The 19,797-nt window shown below is 53.6% G+C and overlaps 1 protein-coding gene across 4 annotated transcripts; it reads right to left on the bottom strand.

Moving 5' to 3' along the window:
* Positions 1-10,353: 10,353 nt before the first annotated feature.
* LOC131399005 (zinc finger protein with KRAB and SCAN domains 1) lies at positions 10,354-16,114 on the bottom strand. Of its 4 annotated transcripts, XR_009217051.1 has the most exons (3): positions 15,367-15,604; positions 12,781-13,679; positions 10,354-11,088 (listed from the first exon to the last, which is right to left on the bottom strand). XR_009217051.1 is itself a non-coding variant. In XM_058532969.1 (2 exons), the coding sequence occupies exon 2, from the start codon at positions 13,649-13,651 to the stop codon at positions 13,040-13,042; it is 612 nt and encodes a 203-aa protein (XP_058388952.1). In that variant the 5' UTR covers positions 13,652-13,679; positions 15,956-16,114; the 3' UTR covers positions 10,354-13,039. The 4 variants fall into 4 exon arrangements, 3 of the variants coding, with proteins under 3 accessions (XP_058388952.1, XP_058388959.1, XP_058388944.1); XM_058532969.1 differs by lacking the exon at positions 15,367-15,604 and adding an exon at positions 15,956-16,114 and having other exon boundaries at positions 10,354-13,679; XM_058532976.1 differs by lacking the exon at positions 15,367-15,604 and adding an exon at positions 15,792-15,933 and having other exon boundaries at positions 10,354-13,679.
* Positions 16,115-19,797: the final 3,683 nt, after the last annotated feature.

Raw genomic sequence — 19,797 nt, 5'->3', positions numbered from 1 at the left:
GACCACACTCTTCCTACTACAGCCATTTCTGTATGGTGGCCGACTGAAAAGTCAGCAGATGCCTGTGCAACCCAAATATCTGCCTCTAACGTTCCCGCATCGCCCCCCGCCCCCCGCTTCCTGGAAGAAGATCCAGGGTGTGGGGACCAGAACCTGTCCCTCCTGGAAGTTGACATTAACGCTTCATTTCTTGATGCAATCTCTAGTCGTTTCTAGTGTTCCTCAGAATTTTTCTACATTTGGGCAAACACAGAAATTACTTCCAAAAATTCAAAAATCCTCTCTTAACTCAGAGAATTCTGTTACAGTTGGGCATCAATAGCTGAAATACTGGCACAGACTAGGCACTCCCCACCCGCAGCCCAAATCAGCATTCTGGAGTAGCCACACCGTCTCACCCGAGGGCTCAGAAGACGATCGTAATCACTCTAAAGACTTGATTCTCTCAAAAATCATTTATATCATTTTTCCTTTTAAAAACATTCAGTTCAAAAACAACAATAAAAGCCCTCAGAGCATCCCAGTGTAGAGTTACTGTTCTAGAGAGTCAAAAGTTGTTTCTTATTCAACTTTCCGCTGGACAGAAAAGAGCAAAAATCTTTGATGCAATTTTAGTTACTCACTGGCATTTGGAAAACTTTTCCTATTCTCCAGTAAATACAAAAAAGTTAATTCATTCTTCAGTGAATGCAACCACAAAATTATTTGGCTCAATTATCTAATTAGTTCATCTTTCTGCATCTTGACGGGACTGTATTGAAATCACCTCATATGTAAATGAAGCAAGGTGTCCCCTTGGCCCCTCCCCCTTCTCAGCCATCATGAACTCTTGGACCAGAAGAAATGGCTCAAACCAAAACTTTAAATCAGCCTCAAACATTTCCTCTCCCCTCACCAACTTTTTTAGGGGTAGCTTTTTTAGGGGTAAGAAGAGAAATTTCAAAACGCTGGAAGGATTAGGTACAAACATACTTTAATCTACTATAGAAATTTTCTAACACATGACAATGGCACAGAGAAGAGTGTCATGAGCCCCCAGTTACCTCTCACCCAACTTCAAATGGTCACACAGAGTTGGGTTGTTCCATCTCTATCCTCACCCCTCACACCCACCCCCAGACCCCAGAGAGCATTTCATTCAGTATGTTTCTCTGGAAGGTCAAGATCCTCTTATTGACATAAGCACAATGACCTAACCATAACTAATAAAAGATGAATAATTCTGTATTATCAAACATCCAATAAGTGTTCAAATTTCCCCAATACATCTACATTTTGAAGATTTACTTACAGATGAAACAGCCCCTACTTTTCAGCTGGTTGTTGTTTCTCACCCTCTTATTCCATCCTTCCTTCTCTCTCGTCTGCGGTCGGCTCAGCCTCCAGTGGGGTTGGTGCCCAGTCCCTTTTAGAATGTTGTCAGCTTGTATGAGCAAGCTTTCGTTGCTGGCTTTTCAGCTAATTCTCTTTGGAAAGTTACCCTATGTTTCCTTCTTATTTCCTCTTGAAACTCAGAAAAGAAACATATGTCTAATTTCTTTCCCTCCAATTTTCTCTTCTTCCCAGTATTCACCATCAGCCTTCCTTTCATCTCTAAGTGGACAATTTACTTTTACAAGTCTGCTTTTTTGACTCACTTCCATAGGACACTCTGAAAAGCCTCATGGTTCTATTTATTCATTCAACAAATATTTACTGACAACCTCCGCGGTGCCTGACTTGTACATTCTGATGTGAACGTAGCCGGCGGGTCTTAGGGCACCCGAGAAACAGCCCTCCTTACCAAGTCCAATTCATTCAACAGCAGTTCTCAATGTGCACTAGAGGGCGCCACTCTCCCGTTGGCATCGGTTACAAAAAATCCAGAGCAAGTGGATGAGCAGCCTATTTATATGCTTTTTTGTTTTAACTCAATAAATTTGACACATAACAGTGTGTAAATTTAAGGTACAAGGTGTTACTTTGATACATTTCTATATTAGAACATGATTGCGATATTTACCACATTGCATGATTATAGTACAATATTGTCGATATTCCCTGTACTGTGCGTTAGATCTCTGTGGCTTATTTACCCTCGTTGCAAGCTTGTACCTTTAAACAACATCCATCTTACCCCCCTCATCTTATTTAGGTTCTTTATACCTAGCCGCACAGTCAACCAAATGAAGGATCTCACACAACTTGCACCTTAAAGTGAAATAAATTCCATTTATTGGATGCATAGACAGAGAGGGAAAGATGGAAATTATATATTTCCCCAAACAGGTCCATTTATCCACTAGACATGGGCAGAATGCCTAGGGCTTACAGGTTTTATAAAATTATGAAAATGTCGAAGACTATTTTAATTCCAAATACCAGAAAACTGCAAAATTAAAATCAACAATTCTTCAATTAACTACCTACAAAGAGCAACATATCAGCTTTGCTACCTGTTAAATGTAGTCTCAAAAATATTTCTTTACATTTGAAACAATAAACAGGAACAGACATCAGAGGTAACCATGGGAAGGAGGTTTGTTCGGTTTTGGTTTTGTCTTGTTTGCTTGTTTTTGGTTTGGGTTGTTAATTACAAATAAATTGAATTTTAGCAAATGCTTTCTCTGCATCTATTGAGATGACCATGTTTTCTTCTCCATTAATCTGTTGAAGTGGTATATTTCTCTAATAGATTTTCTAATGTTGAACCATGCTTGCATGTGTTTGATAAAACCTTGGTCATGACATATTTTTAAATATATTTCTGGATTTGATTTGCCAATTTTTTATTTTGGATTTTTGTGATTATATTCATAAGTGACATTGGCCTAAAATTATCCTTCATTGTGCTATCCTTGTCTGGTTTCATCTTCAAGGTTTTACCAGCCTCATCAAATGAGTTTGGGAAGGTTTCCCCCTATTCTCTGGAGCTGATTGTATATGAAGGATTGTCCCATCCTTAAAGGTTGACAAACCTTCCCAGTCAAGGCCATCTGGGCTCCTATCTTAATCTTGGTGAATGAGGGTCACATTTGATTACTGATTCAATTACTCAAATTCCTATAAGTCTATTCAGACTGTTTTAAGTCTTTGGTAATTTATGTTCTTCTAGAAAATTTTCCATTTCAGGTAAATGTAAAATTGTCATAAATTGTTCATAGCATCTTTTATGATTTCAAAATCCCTACTGTGTTCACAGTTATAACCTCCTTTCCATGTCTAGCACTGTTGACATGTGTCTTCTCTCTTTTTTGCCAGAGGCTTGTCTATTTTATTTGTCTTTTCAAAGAACCAGTTTTGGTTTTATTGAGTTTTTCTAATATTATTTTGTTTTCTGTTCCATTAACTTCTATCTTTCTTCTTATTTTTCTCCTTCTTTGGGCATATTCTGTTGTTCTTTTTCTAACGTTTTCAGCGGAACTCTTGACTTCTTGATTTTCAAAATTTCTTTTCTCCCAATGAAAACATTTAAGGCTCAAGTTTTCCTCTAATTACTCTTGTAGTTGTATTGGCACAAGGTTTGAGATGTAGTGTTTTCATTGTCTTTCATTCATAAATATTTTATCATTTCCATTACAATTTCTTCCGTGATCTGTGAATTATTAATGTCTGTTTTTAAATCCTTGAACATATAGAAGCTTTTATTTGCTTTTTTTTATTTTGTGTTAGACCAACAGCTTTATTGAAAGATGAGGAGAGCAGAGCCCCCTCCCCACGTTGTTGGGGTGGTGTCAGCCTCAGGCTCGGGGTACCCTGGCAGCCTGAGAGCTGCTTTTGTTGTTGTTGTTAACAATTTCTAATCCTATTGCATTGTGTTCACAGAATATGACCTACCAGTGATAATTGGGGTTTTCTTGAGAGTTACTGATAAATGGGACTGCTGTATTCGCTGGCTCCCTTTCTTGATTTTCTCACATTGTAAGATTTCCCAAATATGCTCCAACGAGACCAAGAAAACAGTTCTATTTTATAATGCTCTCCAGGCACTAGGGAGAAGTGCCTATAATTTATACCAACCGGAAGGAGGCAACAGGAACTGAAAGAAGCCCCCAAAGTGACGTTTCTGTTCCAAGCCCAGCACTGTACCCAGAGCGTGAATCAGTCGAAGCCAACTCTCATGCAAGCGGGCCATCGCCTGTTCACTGGGGCCTCCCAGTGTCGGACACCGCGGTCCCAGACCCGCAAAACCTCCTCCAAGCCCTCGAGGGGTTTACACATGCGACAGTGAGCCATCAAATGATGCACAATCTGTCACTGACTGCAGATCAAGCCAAAAACACGAGAAGCTAAATCCTAAGAAAACAGTACACAAAAGGCACAAGGCATATGGGATAATCTACCGAACTAGAGATTTGCACAGTGCACGTTAGGGAGAAAACACAGAGCACTGGCTGGACCAGCTGGGCAGCCCAGGGCCTGTGAGCTGCCCCCTCTGAGAACACACGCTCCGGCCCTCCCTCGCGAGGAGTCCCAGCACTGACACTTGGCCCTCGGGCACCGTGGCCAGAGCTATTGGACCCGGCGTGTGCGCGCACCCAGGGACGCCAGCTAGAGACTCACTAGCAACGTTAGCAGTGCTGGGAGGATGGGCTCTGTCCAAGGGACACCCTAAAGGGACAGTGACCAGTCCCACCAAAATCTGCCTCGAAGAGTCCGCACGTGAGACAAAGCGGGGGCGGCACACAGAGCTGGTGGCGAGGAAGCCGAGGGCAGTGGCAGAAAAGAGGAGAACAAGCACTAACCACGAGCAGGAGGCACAGCAGCAAGCAGAAGGCAGCGGGGGCAGCAATGGCCAGTGGGCCCTGCTTCACCAGCCTGAAACACGCTGCCTCTTCTGCTCTGACGAAGACCGAGCCCTCCCCATCCCTAGACCTCTACGTGGTCCATTCTTCCTCCAGGGGCCCCACACACACCCCCAGTAATTACTGGGAGTGCTCACGGACAGTGGAGGCTGCCTGCCCCTCTGTCCCTCAGCCAGTGTCTCTCCCACCTCTCAGGACCCCACGGGCACCACCATGCCACCCGTCTCCAGAGCCCCTCTTGCCCCGCACAAGGACACAGTTCCCGCTGCTCCTATAAACAGGGCTCTCTTGAACCCACACCGTCTAAACCCAGTCCCAGGGGAGCTGCTGCCCCCTAGCAGGCTTCCACGTGCCAGGGGAAGGGCCAGCTCAGCCCCTCACCAGGGAGAGAATTTCAGGTCCTTCCCACTTCTCAGAGGCCCCTGTCTTCAGGTGCTCTGCCTAACAACAGCCTTCTAAAAATGATTATTGTTAAACACAACAGTGAACATGCCGGTCCGAAGCATCTGCGTTTGAAATGCTTCCCGAGTCCAAGGCTAGTTCAAGAATAGTGAGAATACTGGTGGGTATTTGTTCTATGTGGGTTTAACCAAAAGGGTCCGATGACCTTCCAAAAACAAAGAAGGTCTTCTCCAAGGTGACTTTCTGTCTCCACCGCCACAAACTGCAGTTCTCTTGCTTAAAGAAAAGAAAATCCAGTTCCAGTTCCCTGAGCACGTGCTACAGCGTAGAGGTGGTGGCAGCCGAAGGAAGGAGCAAGGCTGAGTCATAGGAACAGCTTCGGGACCAGAGGAGAAGGAATGCTGTCCTGGGGGCCACAGGGGCACGTGGGGGCTTGCTCACGTCTCCTGAGGCCTTGCCACATGGCCCATCACCAGCCCAAGTGGGTCTCGGCTCCTTACCACCCGAAAGAGCCCACACAAGCAGTGGGGAGGCAACTGTAGAATTTCAGACCTGAAAGAAAGAAACCTCAGAGGGCAGCTGGTGCACCGCTCGTTTCGTGGATAGGAAAATGGGCTCAAAACGGTAAGGACCTTGGCCAAAACCACACAGTCACTAGACCCCAAGCCTTGACCCCTGAACTAGATTCCTGTGCCTGGTCTCCAGCTGACGGGCCTCAGAGCAGCTGGTAAGGGGCTGCCACGCCAGCACGTGGGTCCTCTGGCCTGGCCTCTCACGAGGGAGATGGCCACCTCCAGTCTGTTAATCCATCAGCAGTTCTTCCCTGAAAGCCTGCAGGTGACCAGCTCCACACAGAGTCACCAAAAAAGAGACTAGTCATGATCTCTTATGTGTGCAAGATGCTCGGAGTGTGCACTCCTCAGAGATGCTGCCTTGGGTCGGAGTCCCCACGAGCAGGTCCTGAGACGAGGATTCTGTTCAAGGGGAACAAGAACTGTCGGGAAGTGCTCTCTGGAGAAGAGGAGTGGGAAGCAGGGTGGGGCAGGGAAAGGGGCCAGTGATGTGGTCTCAGCTGGAGACCAGCGTCCTCTGATCCCTTGGGGAGCTCTGGGCACACTGAACTTCAGAGCCGGCCCCTCCGGTGTCAGCGGTCATCCTTGAGGTGGGGTGGGCTGGGGGCAGCCCCCGAGGCTGGGCAGCTGTGCACCATCAGCAGCTTGGAAAGGGGATCTGGCACAGCTGCATCACGGCAGGCATCCTCTCACTTGGGCGTTATTAGGGTGAGGAAAGCGGGGCCTGGCGATGTTCTGAAGGGGGTCGTAGGAGGGTGGGGAAGGGGACGGGAGGGTGCACAGACCGGGTGGAGGAATCGCGCCAGGCCAGTGGCCTGCTTTCTCACCTGGACTGGCCCTTTTCTGGGCCTTTCTCTCCTGTACTGTCTTCTGTACTGACAGTAAATTCCCATGAGACCAGGCCGGGCAGGCCGGGCAGGACGGGCACCGCTGACTTACGCGCCTGTCCCCAGGGTGCGGTAGAGGCGACCGTGGCCCGGACCCTGGGCCCTGGCGGAGGCAGCGTCTTGTCTCTACATCCCACAAGCCTGCCTATGAGAAATGCCAGGCCTCCGTCTCCTCCCTTTTGGAGGTAGAGTTGATGGAACACCAGAGTGAAAAGGCCACCAGAGAGGTGGGAAAGTGACGCAGAGCAGAGCACCTGCATCACGATTCCCTGAGGATCCGGTTAAAATGCAGCTCCTGACCCGGAGTCCAGAGGGGGCTGTGACTTTGCATTTACAACGAGCTCCCAGGAGACGCAACGCTGCTGGTCTGCTGGTCGGTAGCAGGGGTGGTGGTCTGCCACCTGGAACACACTCGCCTGCCTTCTTGCCTCCGGTTTTCCCTGTGAACCCTCCCTGCCCCTGCTCGCGGACCGTGGACTCCGGGTGGGGCTGACCCCTCAGCGGCAGCGCTGCCCAGGCCTGGCCATTCAGAACACTGCATAGATGTGTTGGCGCGACACTGGTCTGGTAACAGGCCAACGAGTCAGCCCCGCAGATCCGCTCAGGGAGGAACCAAGCCTGGGCGGGCAGGGGGCTCCCTGTAAGCTGTGGCAGCCAACACCCAACACGAGGGAGAGCAGAGCCAAAGGCGGGCTGGTCCGGGTGTCCCATGGAGTCACTGCACTCTCAGTTACGTGAGGACTGTTTCCCCTTGTGGCATCAAGTGGAGTTGAACAAGTCCTGCCTGATTCCCTCCCCTCCCTCAGTCAAGTTTCAAAGGCCCTGTCCTCCAGTCACCACCACTGGGGATCCTCCTTGGCTGACAGAGACAACTGATGCAGCCCCAAATCTGGGTCAAAGAGCAAGGCACAGAAGGAACTGTGGGGGATCAGAACTGGCCACCCCAAAATGTGTCTCTTTGCCCTGCCTTGATTATTTTTAAGAATAAAAGACTCTAAAAGAAACTTTGGTCTTCCCCCTAACTGCCTAAAAGAATTTAAGATAAAAGGCCTGTCCCCAGGACAGGCCATCACCATGGATAACTCTGGGTATCGGTAGACTTGGAGGGTCCTTGCTAAGCCCAATCTTATCTACCAAACATTTGCTTTTCCATCTCCAGGTGAATTGCCTTCTTCCCCTTTGAAGTTCCAAACCACTACACCCAACATCCTCCTTTGTCTTTAGCTGAAGATGATATTTAAGCTGGCAGTTCAGCCCTTTTGGCGAGTTACTCAGCTTTCCTGGGTTTCTCTCAAGTACACATGTTATAAAGCTTTGTTTGATTTTCTCCTGTTATTCTGTCTCACGTCAATTTAATTCGTATCCAGCCAGAAGGACCTAGAGTGGGTAGAGATTTTGTCTTCCTCCCCAACAGAATGTCCTGCAGTGAGCCTCAGCCATGATCGGGCCCAGCCCCTCACCAAAAAACAGGAAGGAACTCACTCAGCCAAGTCTCATGGCTGCTGGTGGCCGGCCTGACATAAACTCCACTCTCCAGCACTTTCCGTGACAGAAGACACGTGGGCTGTGAAATGACATGGTCAGTGGCCAAGGAGGGCCCCCTTCGGCAGGAGGAGGAGGATGGCAAAGCCCTGCCTCTGCACTGTGCTGTGCAGCTTACAGCTTATGCGCGTTATTTGTTTCCATGACTCCGCGGGGTAAGAGGAGCAGGAATTGCTTTCCCCGTGTGACAGATGAGAAGACTAACCTCAGGAGAGTTATGTGACTGGCCGTGACTGGCGAAGATCTTCGGTGGAGATGGCCCAGCTCCGGAGCTGGATGGTCTCTTGACATTCAGCCACCCACCTCTCAGGTACCGATGGGAATCACCTCGCAGGTTCTCAGGCCTCACTGTGGGCTGAGCAAGCAGTTGGGGCTACTTCAAGGAGCCCCAATATCCGTTATCCAAATGCAAATGGCGGTAATCATCCACACTGAGGGGGGAGCCTAAACTAATTCACTGCTGCGGCCTTTGAGCTGTGTTTCCTCTAGCCTTTGGCCACCGCGAGTTACCGTGAATGTAACTCCCCAAGAAATGATGGAGCAAGCCAGAGGCCACCGCCCTCTCCCAGCTGAGCCCCAAACGACAAGTCCTCACACCCGCTCACGTCGAGAGAATGTTTATTCCACTCGGTCAGCTCCGGCAGGTGTCAGTGACCTACAGAAATATCCAGTCTGGACAAGCATTTACGCACACTGTTGCACAGCCATGGGGGGGGTCCCTCCTGTCCCACGGCCCCAAGTAGGGGAGGACCTGAGGCCTCCTCTGGCCATTATTGCCCAGGCGAGCCAGCCCACAGCCCAGTGATATGCACCCACCGGTGAGCTCACGGGCCCTCTCCCCTTTGGCACCTCCCAGCACCAGCCACCCCACAACCTCTAGCACCTGACCCATCAGCCAGTCGACACGTATTTCCTGAGGTTACAGGCCCAGCCCTGTGCTAGACCCTTGTCCACCCGGAGCCCACAGTCTCGTTGGAGATTCAAGACACACACACACACACACAGGAAGCTGGAGTGTAAGACTGCACATAATACCCAAGAGTGAGATGGTGATTAACACGGGTACTGCTCAGAAGAGGAAGGGGGAATGGAGGCTAGATGGTTAGAGAAGCTAGGCCCTGGTGGAGAAGAGGGCTGAGCCGGGGCAGGGGGTAGGGGCACATTTCAGAGCAATACTAGGGAAAGCAGAGGCAGGAAGGCAGATGGCACAGTTACAGGGTAGAGGGGAGAGGAGCTGACAATCAGCAAAGAAGGGGTGCGTCTGGGAGGTTCCCTCCAGTTGGCCAAGGATCAGAGCGAGTGCAAGCTCCTGGAGTGCAGAGTGCCTGCTCTTTCCCTGCTCCTCCCAGAGTGGTCTGTTATCCCAGGACGAGGCATACTGTACATGGTCAGTAACAAACTATGGCCTCCCGACAACCCTGACAGAACCCAGCCCCACCCTGGGCCCTCCCACCTAAACACAACTCTGTGCCCCCACAACGCACATCACCAGGGTTTGATCTAAATTCCACGACTAAAGGCCTCGCCCCACCCCCAAGGGTTTCCCTAAATATAACCCACTTTGTGAAGTCTGCTTGTCATCAAAAACCCACTCCAGGCCTGGTCGGTCACACCTTTTCTGATGGGCGGTTCATTCTGGGGAGGCCGGTGAGCACTTCCAGGCTCTAAGCCATCCTGTAGACCTGAGGAGTCCTTGCCCTGCCCCTGTCCTGGCATCCATCCGCCCCTCCACTCGTTCCGCTGTGCACTCAGAACACAGAGGCTTCCCTGCCCAGAGCCGGCCTCCCTCATCCTCCGCAGCCTTCCCCACATCATGCCAGGCTGAAGCTGCACGCCTAGTCTGGCAGGAGGCACCTCAGCCTGGGCGTGGCTGCTGGAAGCAGGATTCTTCTCCCAGTGTAGACTCACCAAAACTCTCACGTCCACCCAGCGTCCACCAAGGTTCCAGCTTTCCCCACCACCTTCTCAAGAAAATGAGAGCCCAGGCCTGGAGCCTGGGGCTGCATCATGAAGGCCAGCGGCCAGATAGCCCGAGCAAGCAACTCCAAACCAGAGAAGAACAACCCAGCCACGGGAGCCTCCAGCAACATCTGGGGAAGGGAAGCAAGGTTCAGAAACCTGCTGCACTATTCCTTAGGTCTGGGAGAAGAGAGTGACTAGAAGGGGCCCCTCCGCAGAATTCTTTATTCCTGAACAAGGGAGGAAGGATCGGCAGGGGGGGAGAGAGAATGCTACTTGTATGGTGGCCCCAACCCGGGGCTCTGCATCAGGTAAGGAGAGCGACGGGTTAGGTCCCAGGGCCGAGGTTCTCGGCCTGGAGTCCAGGAGCCCCTGGCATTGCTTGTAGATTCTTGGTCTACACAATATGTGTGTTTTCCTGGGGAGAAGGTTCATAACCTTTGTCAGACTTTCAAAGGGCTTCAGGCCCCCAGAAGTGCTAAGAACAACTGCCCTGAACAGAAAGTGAAGCCTGCAAGTACGGCTCACACCCGGGGGAAGGTTCTGTCTCTAGAGCCAGGTCTGCTACCGACGGGCTGTGTTCTCTTAGACCAGTCACTTCCTGTCTCTGGTGGGCCAGGCAAGAGCAGAGAAGCAGGCTGTCCACACAGGCACCATCCCTGTTGCCACATGAGAGTCAAGGTCTGCGGCCAGGCGGCCAGGACGAGCTCTTCCCCAGCTGTGACTCCCAACAGGTTTGGGGAGTTTGTCCACCAGGGCACAGAACCGGCCTCCAACTCCGGGCTCCATTGGTCCCTTCTGCCGTCACTGCAGGGCACCTCCCGAGGTAGGTCTTCTTAGGAGTGTCCTCATGCTGGGGTGAGGGCCCCATGGGGTCCCATTCCCAGTCTCTGTGCCCAGAGGTGCCTTGCACACTGCCCAGAGGTCCTGCCCACTCCGCATCTGTTCAGAGACAGAGACCAGGGTCAGGTCTGGGGCTGTGACGCGGCCCTGCCCAGCCACTCCTCAGCCACCCCTCTGGGGCTAGGAGGGAGCAATCAGCTGGGGCACCCTGTGTCTGTCCAGGACTTTGAGCCAGTCCTCTTAGCCCCCTACCAAGCACTCAAGGATTACTAATCCCATTTACAGATGAGACAACTTGGGTTCAGGGTATTTTGGTGACTGGCTCCAGATGTCCCAGGTCCCAGTTTAATCCCTCGATCTCTGTCACTAAATATTAGTCCGCATTACAGGATCCTAGGGGCAACAGGCAGAGGGCAATTGATCCCAGAGGAGCCGCAAAGCTCTGAGGAATGGCAGAGGGCGGGGCGGGGTCTGCAGCACCCAGCATAAGACTAGCCATGGAGCCAGGACTCTGTGAGGGCATGTCTCCTCCAAGTCCCAGTGTCCTTCCTCCCAACCCACTACTGGGGACACCAGGTCCCCTCCTGGCACCCACACCACCCAGTGACGCCCCTGCCCAGGCTCCTACCACGTGATCCCTGGTCACATTCCCACATCCTCAAAGCTCATTTTCCCACCAGTAAGAGCCTCTCTTAAAGGCGATTCAGTAGAGAGGAAGGGTCTTGGGGTCCAGAACCCAAAGCGAGGCCAAGGCTTGCACCACTGTATACCAAGTGCTAAGTGTGATTTCGGGCAGGCTTGTGGAAGCTTCGGTTTCCTCCTCTGCCAAATGGCTGAGGAAGCCCATGCCTCAGAGCGCCACCATGGAGTCAGAGGCCCCGCGGGCAAGTCCCAGCTCTCCCTTCTCACAGCACGACCTTGGTCAAGGCTCTCAGCAGGGGGCCTCATTTTCTCTTGCCTGGATGACCCCAAGACCCTCGAGGCTCCTGCCTGTCCCACTTCCATCTGTCCCCACAGTGCCTTCAGTTCTCCTGGAACTGCTCGTCGACATCACTGTGCCCTTCTCATTAAACATCGGTGTCCCCTGTCCCTGGCCACAGCGTCCTTTGCAGGGCAAATATGAGCCTCCACTATCCGACCCCGCCTCAGAAGCCGCCTTCCACACCTTGCTCTCCCTAGGGCACCTCCATCGTTCCGAGGACCCGGCTCAAACCATGGAACTGCCTTGGGTGACACTTGTCACCTACCCCAAGAGCGCTTTACATCTGTCCCCCACCGAAGCCTGCATCACCCTGTGTGAGCACCGGCATGCACCTCAGGCACAGACAGGGCCCTGTGTCTGTGCCTCCTCCCGGGAGCCCAGCCCAGCACAGTGCCTGGCACACAGGGGCGCTCACTGTTTCCGGACCAGTGGCGTCACCCTCTCTATCTAGTAACGGTAATTACGATCCTCACAATACCCCAGGGAGGAGAAGTCCCTCATCTTTGGCCTCAACTTACAGGTGAGCAACTGAGTCAAGAAGTGAAATAACTTCCCAAGGACACCAGATAGTAAGCGCTGGAGCCAGGAGACCTTGGGGGCTGGGGGCGGGCCTGGGGATTGTGGAGAGTGGCCCTCTCCAGGTCGCTTTCAACTCTGACGTTCTGGGAATGAAGATCTGGTAAGAAGATAGTCAGAGAGAGACCTGCAAGCCCAGTATGTCCCACCTCCCCCACCTGTCCCCACCCGACATCAAAAATCACATCCTCCCCCCAGCCTGAGAGGGGCGCCTACTGGCCCTCGGGTCTCACCTGCTCTAGGCCGGGTGAGCCTGAGGAGGAAAACCAACACAGGGACCCAACGCAGCCGTGTGCAGCCAGCCGGAGGGTCCTGGGGGAGGAGCGGAAGGAGGCAGCCCAGGCCTGGCAGGGGCCCACTCCTTCAAGACCCCAAGCCAGCCCTCCCCGTGTCCCGAGATCCCATCCAGAGTGGGCGCCGCGGCCCAGCGCCGTCTCCGGGGGTCACGGATGCGGCTCTGGGGCAGGAAACAGCCGGCAGGCCCGGCGCGCATCATAGCACGCGGCCTAAATGGGCCGCCTGGCCGTCGGGCCCGTGGCCATGGCTGCGCTGGTGGGTCTTGAGCGAGCCCTCGCGCGCGAAGCTCTTGCCGCAGCGGGCGCAGAAGTAGGGCCGCCGCTCCCCGAACACGCCGGGGCGGCGCGGGTGCGGCGCGGGCAGGCGCGCGTGCGTGCGCTGGTGGTTGAGCAGGAAGCGCGGCTCGCGGAAGCAGCGGCCGCACTGCGCGCACTGGTGCGGCTTCTCGCCGCTGTGGATGCGCTGGTGCGTGAGTAGGTTCTGCTTGAGGCTGAAGCAGCGTCCGCACTCCGGACAGGGGAAGGGGCGCTCGCCGGTGTGCGTGCGCTGGTGCACCTCGAGATTGTGCTTGACGCTGAAGGCCTTGCCGCACTCGGGGCACACGAAGGCGGCCGCGCGGCCCGCCCCGGCGTGCGCCTTCTGGTGCCGCACCAGGCTGGGCTGCTGCGAGAAGGTCTGGCCGCACAGCGGGCAGCGGTGGGGCTGCTCCTCCGGGGGGTGGTGGATTACCAAGCCTCGCTCGTCCCCCAGGCCCTCCTCCCCGTCCCCCGCAGGGGACCCGCCCCCGGAGGACGCCAGCTCGGTCATGGGTACTTCCAGCTGCAATCACCAGCCCCTAGGGAGGCAGAAGCGGAGAGAGGAGTCAGGGGGGACGGGAGGATCACCAGCCCCAGCCTCAGGGAGGACACCCCACTGGCCTCACACAGCTTCCAGCATCAGCCCCCTGCAGTCTTGTTCGAGCCAGTGTTCCCCTGGGGGAATGCCCTCCTTCTCCTCCACCCCTTAATCACATCCTGCCCCTCTTTCAGGCCCTTCTCCAGTGCCACCTCCTCCTAGAAGCGTTTCCTGATCCCTCCTAAACTTCAGGGCCCAACCCTGTGACCCTCACTCATCACACTGCATGCGGGTCAGTCCTGCCACCTCTGTCTGCAGGCCCCGTGAGCGTTTTAAGGTCAGAGCTGCCTTCTTTATCCCCAGCACCATGCACTGTGCCTGCCACAGAAGGCATTGGATAAATGCCGATGGATAATATTCAGGGGCTCCTAGTATTGTAAGTTATCCTGCACCTGGACATGTCAGCTCTCCAACCAGATTCTCAAGGAGGGGGGTAGGGAAGTGCACCCCAATCTGGAGGGAAGGGTGGGGTCACCAGTGGTTGCAAAATATTTTTGCAAAGCTTAACAGAAGAAACAAAACAAAACCCTGTACTTGAAAGTAACCTTATTAAACATTAAAGGCAGCAGCTCTTTTTTTTTTTTAAATCAACATGAGGCATGCCTGTAAGAGGTCTACAAGTCACTGAACCAGAGTGTGGGCTCCGGGGAGCCAGTCTCAGCCTGATTCGTCCTGGCATCCCCACAGCAAAGCTGGCCCAAAGCTGAGCAGCACCCTCAGTGCTCAACAAATGCCCCCAGGTTCAGCTCCATCCAGTTCAGCTAGTTCTCCAAGGGTCCTCTTCCCCAGGGCACTGTGTTCCTCTTACATTGTTTCCCATTGTCCTCACACAGCCCTGAGGAATGGGCAAGCTTATTGAGCACCACTTTATAGATGGGGAAACAAGCTCAGTGAGGTCAACAGACTCGCCCAAGGTCACACAGCAAGGTGAGCGAGGACTAGGCCCCAAGTCTCCTGACTCACTGTTGAAAGCTTTTCTCAATATACTAGCTGCTCACCAACTAAACTCCCCTCAAAATACACAGACACACATACAAGGCCACCACCACCATCCTGGCTGCCACAGAGCCATCCATTCACAGAGGGCACTGCTTTTGTAGGACACTGTCTACTGCCACCACCCCCATGCCTCCACAAAACCCTGGGCTTCTGCTCCTGCAGAGCACTGAGGCCTGCTCCAGAGCGAGCTAAGCTGGCCACTCCCCTGCATTCCCCCAACCCCATCAGGGCAGCTGGCTGGCCATTCCCCTGGCAGGCCTTCTCCACCCTTCCAGATCTCACTGCTTACTACAACCTCAGTGGATCTGTCTGCAGAGTGGGGTCTCAGAGATACCCCCTCTGTCTTCCCCTACCCTCAGGACAGAGAGGAACACACATTCACCCTGGGGAAGGGGACAGGCACTACTTGCAATATACCCCACCCACAAGTCTTTCCCCAGACAGCTGCATTGACATTTGCAAAGACAGATCATCTCCGTCCCTTTGGTGGCCAATCTCAGCCTGGCCTCTGGGCAGCCTCCTCACTCTCCCCAGCTGTACCCTGACCAAGGCCCGGCCCGCATCTGAGACGGTCCAAGGCCATGGCGCCCCTCTCTCCCCCAAGTTTTTCCATCCCATCCCACACTCACAGCCCAGGCTGCGCCCCTGTTCCTCCAGTCTCCACGGTGGCTCTTTCCTCTAGAGTCTGCGCTGCCCCACGCAAATACGGTAACTCTCCCGCAGCGACTCCCGCGCCCCTTCTCCTTCGCCCCCATAAAGACGGCCAGCCTCCCGCACCGCTGTTCTTATCAAATAGCTGCATTAATTGAAAGTGTCGGCCCCACCCACCCGACCCCTGCGCAGACCCTGCCAACTCCTGGGGCCCGAGCGACCCTGGAGAAATATGGTAAACTCCACGGCGCCACCCCACCCCCACAAAAATACGCAGGCCTCCTACCCTACCGCCGCAACCCACCCCACCCCGCTGCAAGCCCCGGATCCCTTAAGGAATGAATGCCACCCACTCCCCGCTCCCTCAGCGTTCCGGGGGAACCACGCCACCCTGGATAAATACGTAATTAAGTCGCGGAGCTCCCCACTCCCGGAAAGGGTCTGCGCGGCTCCCGGCAACTACGGTAGCGCGCCCGCAATGACCCGCCCCCAAGGGTCCGGCACTGGCCTCGGTAAATACGGTAATCTCCCGCCGCGGCCCCAGCCCCGGCACGGCCCGGGACTTACATGGCGCCGCCTCCCGAGCCCGCCGCCTCCTCCGCAGCGCCGCAGTCGCCCGCGTAGCCGCAGCCGCACAGCAGCCCCGTGAGGCTGGGAGGTCTAACAGGCCAACAACCTGGATGGCGGAAAAAGGAGGGCTGCGAGCGCTGCGCCCGCCCAGGCAGGAGAGGGAGGCAGGCGGGGGCAGGTGTGCGGGCAGAACGCCCCCCCGGGCGGGTCACCCCAACTTCCCAGGCTCCCCTGCCCCAGCCACTCCCATTTCAGGATTCCCGGAGGCCCCAATTCAGCAGTTAGAACCTCCTCCTCACCCCCTCATCCGAGGGCAGGGCTACCCCAGGCAGGCCCACAAACTGCCCCCAGCGCCTAGGCAGCAGCGTCTAGGGGTGCTGGTGGTACAAAACCTTGCCTTGCAGGAGAGAGAAGTGGGGGTGAACGCAGAAGCCCCTGCTGCGGAGCCTTTCTGAGTGGGGGTTTCGTGGGTGGGAGACCGAAGTCAAAGGGGCCGAATCAGAGGTGCCAGAGCTGACGGTTTTGTCAAAGCCACCCTACTATACGGCCCGGGTTCCATCACTGCGATGACGGGAATGGAAGAAGAAATTAAACCCCTACTGTCCCCTCCTCCTCAGAATTGAACCCATTAGGTCAAGCGAAAGATATCCCATAAAAGAGTTGCTTATGACACCCAGGGGAAGCAGATGGCGTGGACACGGCTGGGCTGAATTCCATTTTCCAACTGTCATTTAAAATAGCACCCTTTACCTATTCATTACTTCTCTTATTACAAAGCCCTTGTATATATTATCTCGTGGGAGCCTTCCAGTAACCATGTGCTGTCTAGATTATACAGATATTACTATCCCATTTTATAGATGGGAAAATAAAATTGAAACACAGAGCAGCTTCCCCCAGGACCCACAGCTCTAAGTGGCAGAGCCCAGATGGGAGGGCAGGTCCACCACCCAGCTCACTCTCCCTGCACCACTCTGGTACCTAGACCCCAAAACAGAAACAGGGTGTGTTGACCTGGGATCGAAAGTAATAATCTCGTCCAGAGTGAGAAAGTGCCTCAGAATTTACATTTTATAGATAAAGAAACTGAGGCCAGAAAGGCCAAGCGATTTTTTAAAGTTAAAAGTGCTAGAGGAACAGCAACTGGCCTTTTTCTCTGGGGCCCCTCTGCAGCTGCCAGGTGGAGGGAGCAGCTGGGACTCCACAAGGCCCAGGCAGGGCTCGTTCCAGCAGATGGTGGATGTGGCTATTGAGGTGGCGCTATCCCAGCCTCATGAGGTCCCCCCTGCAGCTCTGCAGGGGCCTAATGTGCTTTTCAGAGCCTGGAAACTGAAGAATTCCAGGTGGGGTCCACCTGGCAGGAAAGCCAATCTTGTATCCCCAACACCAGCCCTGAAGGTCAGGCCCGCCTGCTGTCACAGCTCGCTCCCGGAACCTATCCCAGCAGGTCCCCCCGGGGCAGGCTCAGCCTCCCGGGGACCCACCCCCATCCATGCTGCTCCTGGGGCACCTCACCAAGGTATACAGGACTATGAGTTAGACGTCCCAGGGAGATTGGTGTTTCAAATAGAGGCAACAGGGAGGGAATTCTGGGAAGCCCAAAGAAATGAATCCACCAGGATAGATGTTCCCCCCCAGGGCCAAGCATAGAGTTCCCATGGCATTGACAGCAGGACCTCTCAACCACTGATGACAGCCCACACCCACCCTCCACTCCGGCACTGGAGGTTCGCTCCTGGAACAGCCACACCTCCCAGCTTTCCAGCCCTTGTTGCAAAAGTTGTCACCTGCCAGAGTTACCAAGTTTCATCCCTCCTGCAGGCTACAGGAGAAATGGGGACACTTATAAATGACCAGGGTTTTCAAAAGCAAAATCAATAATAGACCAGAGGATGTCGCCCATATTTTCGGCAGCATTTTCTAGGTAAGCTGTGCCGAAATAGAAAGGAAAGGAACCCAGCAGGGGGCAGGGTAGGGGGCAGACAATAGCACCCAAAACCCACCCCGACTCAGCAGTGGGGCAGAGGACCAGGGTTCCAGGGGCCTCCGTCCTCTGCTCTGCCACTGGATGATTTCTGCTGAGTCACTTGTTTCTCTGGTTTCATACACATACACCCCCCATCCCCCCATCTCCCCAGGTTGTTCTCACGGGCTGTGATGAACACAATAGAATGGCAATGTGGAAACGTTCTGCAAACGCAGCCATGCTTCTGCATACAGAAGGGCCAGAGGCCGGCATGGCCATCACCACCATACCACAAGGCTCAAGTGACAGCTGGACGCTGGACCCTAACAAAGGCCTGGGCTGCTCACAGCCAAGGCATCCCAGAGAACAGCTGGCCCGTGGCCCCCATGTGGGTAGAGGTGTGTACTGCTCAGCCAAGCCCTGCCCAGGGCCCTGCACTGTACTCTGCCCCCACCCCCACCCCCAGGGCACACCAGACAGACAAATGATCACCCCGTGTGCTGCCCTGTACAGCCCCAGACCGCTGCTCTCACAGATACCAGCCTGGCCATCCTCCAGCTCCTTCTGCTCGGGGCTGCATCCCCAGGGCTTCCGCACTCAGCTGGGCCACCACCTCCCCCTGACCGGCTCCTCCCATCTCCCGGGACTGGACAGTGATCGTTCACATCCCCCTCCAGAGCATCTTGTACAACTTCAAATAGGGACTTAGCACCCCTTTGTTTCCCCCTAGGTTGTGAGCTTCAAAAGGCAGGCACTGTGTTTTCAGCACCTCTGTGTCCCAGGTGCCCAGCATAGACTAGCCCCTCAGTGTCTGTTGAATGAACGAATGAATGCACTTTGCAAGCAACACTTGAGAGCTGTGGAGGGAAAAGATGCCCATGGCCAGCCAGTGTGCCAATGTAGCGTAAGGGACGGGGAGCTGCAGGCAAAGCTCCAGCTCCAGCCACAGCTTCCAGGGCTGGGAGACACTGCAGGGACCCGGAGGGAGCTGTGGGCTCCAGGTGCGAGGTCTCATCTGCTCTGAAGTCCTCTTTCCTTGAAGTTAAAACCCAAGATGTGATTTATGACATCAATTCAGCCAAGCCTTTAAACTTGTTGCAGGCCTGCTTAACACCAGGGATAGTTACTTTCTTATGGGCACTGAGCTCTATGGGGAAAACCCTTTCCTTCTCTTCCATAGTACAACTTCCACTTCTACAAATGTGGTGCAAGCAGCCACACATGGAGTTTATTAAAATAATGATTATAACTGCCCTCTGTCGAGTGCTTGCTGTGTGCCAGGTACGATGCTACATGCTTTACATGGGTGACTTGCCCAAGGCCCCACAGCTTAAATGACAAAGTCAGATATTAGCCCCAGAACTGTCTAACTCTGTCCACTATTTCCAACCACAAAAGAAAGCTCTTTCTAGCTTTGGGCAGCTGGTGGGGGAGGCAGGGAGCTTCTTCTCAATAGGAGCAGCATTCTCAGGGCGATACTGTCCAATAGTCACCTGTGCTATTTAAATTTTAATTAATTGAAATCAAATAAAATTTAAATTCAGTTCCTCAGCCTCACTAGCCACTGGCGGCTGGTGGCCATGGTATTGGACAGCACAGAGACAGAACATTTTCATCATCACGAAAGTTCTACTGGACAGTGCTGGTCTAGGGCACCTCCCCGTCCAGATCTGGGTAACCTAGGAGACACCCTTCTCTTTTTAACCCAAGGGACAACCTACAGGATACCATTCATCTCCCTCTCTTCTCCACCACCACCCAGTAAAGGCAGTGATATGTGAGAATATACTATTTTTGGCCCCAACACTCCTCCTCTTGCCAAAAGGTCAAGGATATTTCTTTACCAAACCCGAACTACTTGAAAAAAGAAAGG

This window comes from Diceros bicornis, chromosome 3 (genome assembly GCF_020826845.1).
Source record: "Diceros bicornis minor isolate mBicDic1 chromosome 3, mDicBic1.mat.cur, whole genome shotgun sequence".
In the NCBI taxonomy this organism is placed as follows: Eukaryota; Metazoa; Chordata; class Mammalia; order Perissodactyla; family Rhinocerotidae; genus Diceros; species Diceros bicornis.
This window is presented reverse-complemented; position numbering and strand designations above follow the sequence as displayed.

Bases quoted from the DNA above. Each gene is read 5' to 3' on its own strand.
- LOC131399005 (XM_058532969.1), bottom strand. From the start codon at position 13,651: ATGACCGAGCTGGCGTCCTCCGGGGGCGGGTCCCCTGCGGGGGACGGG.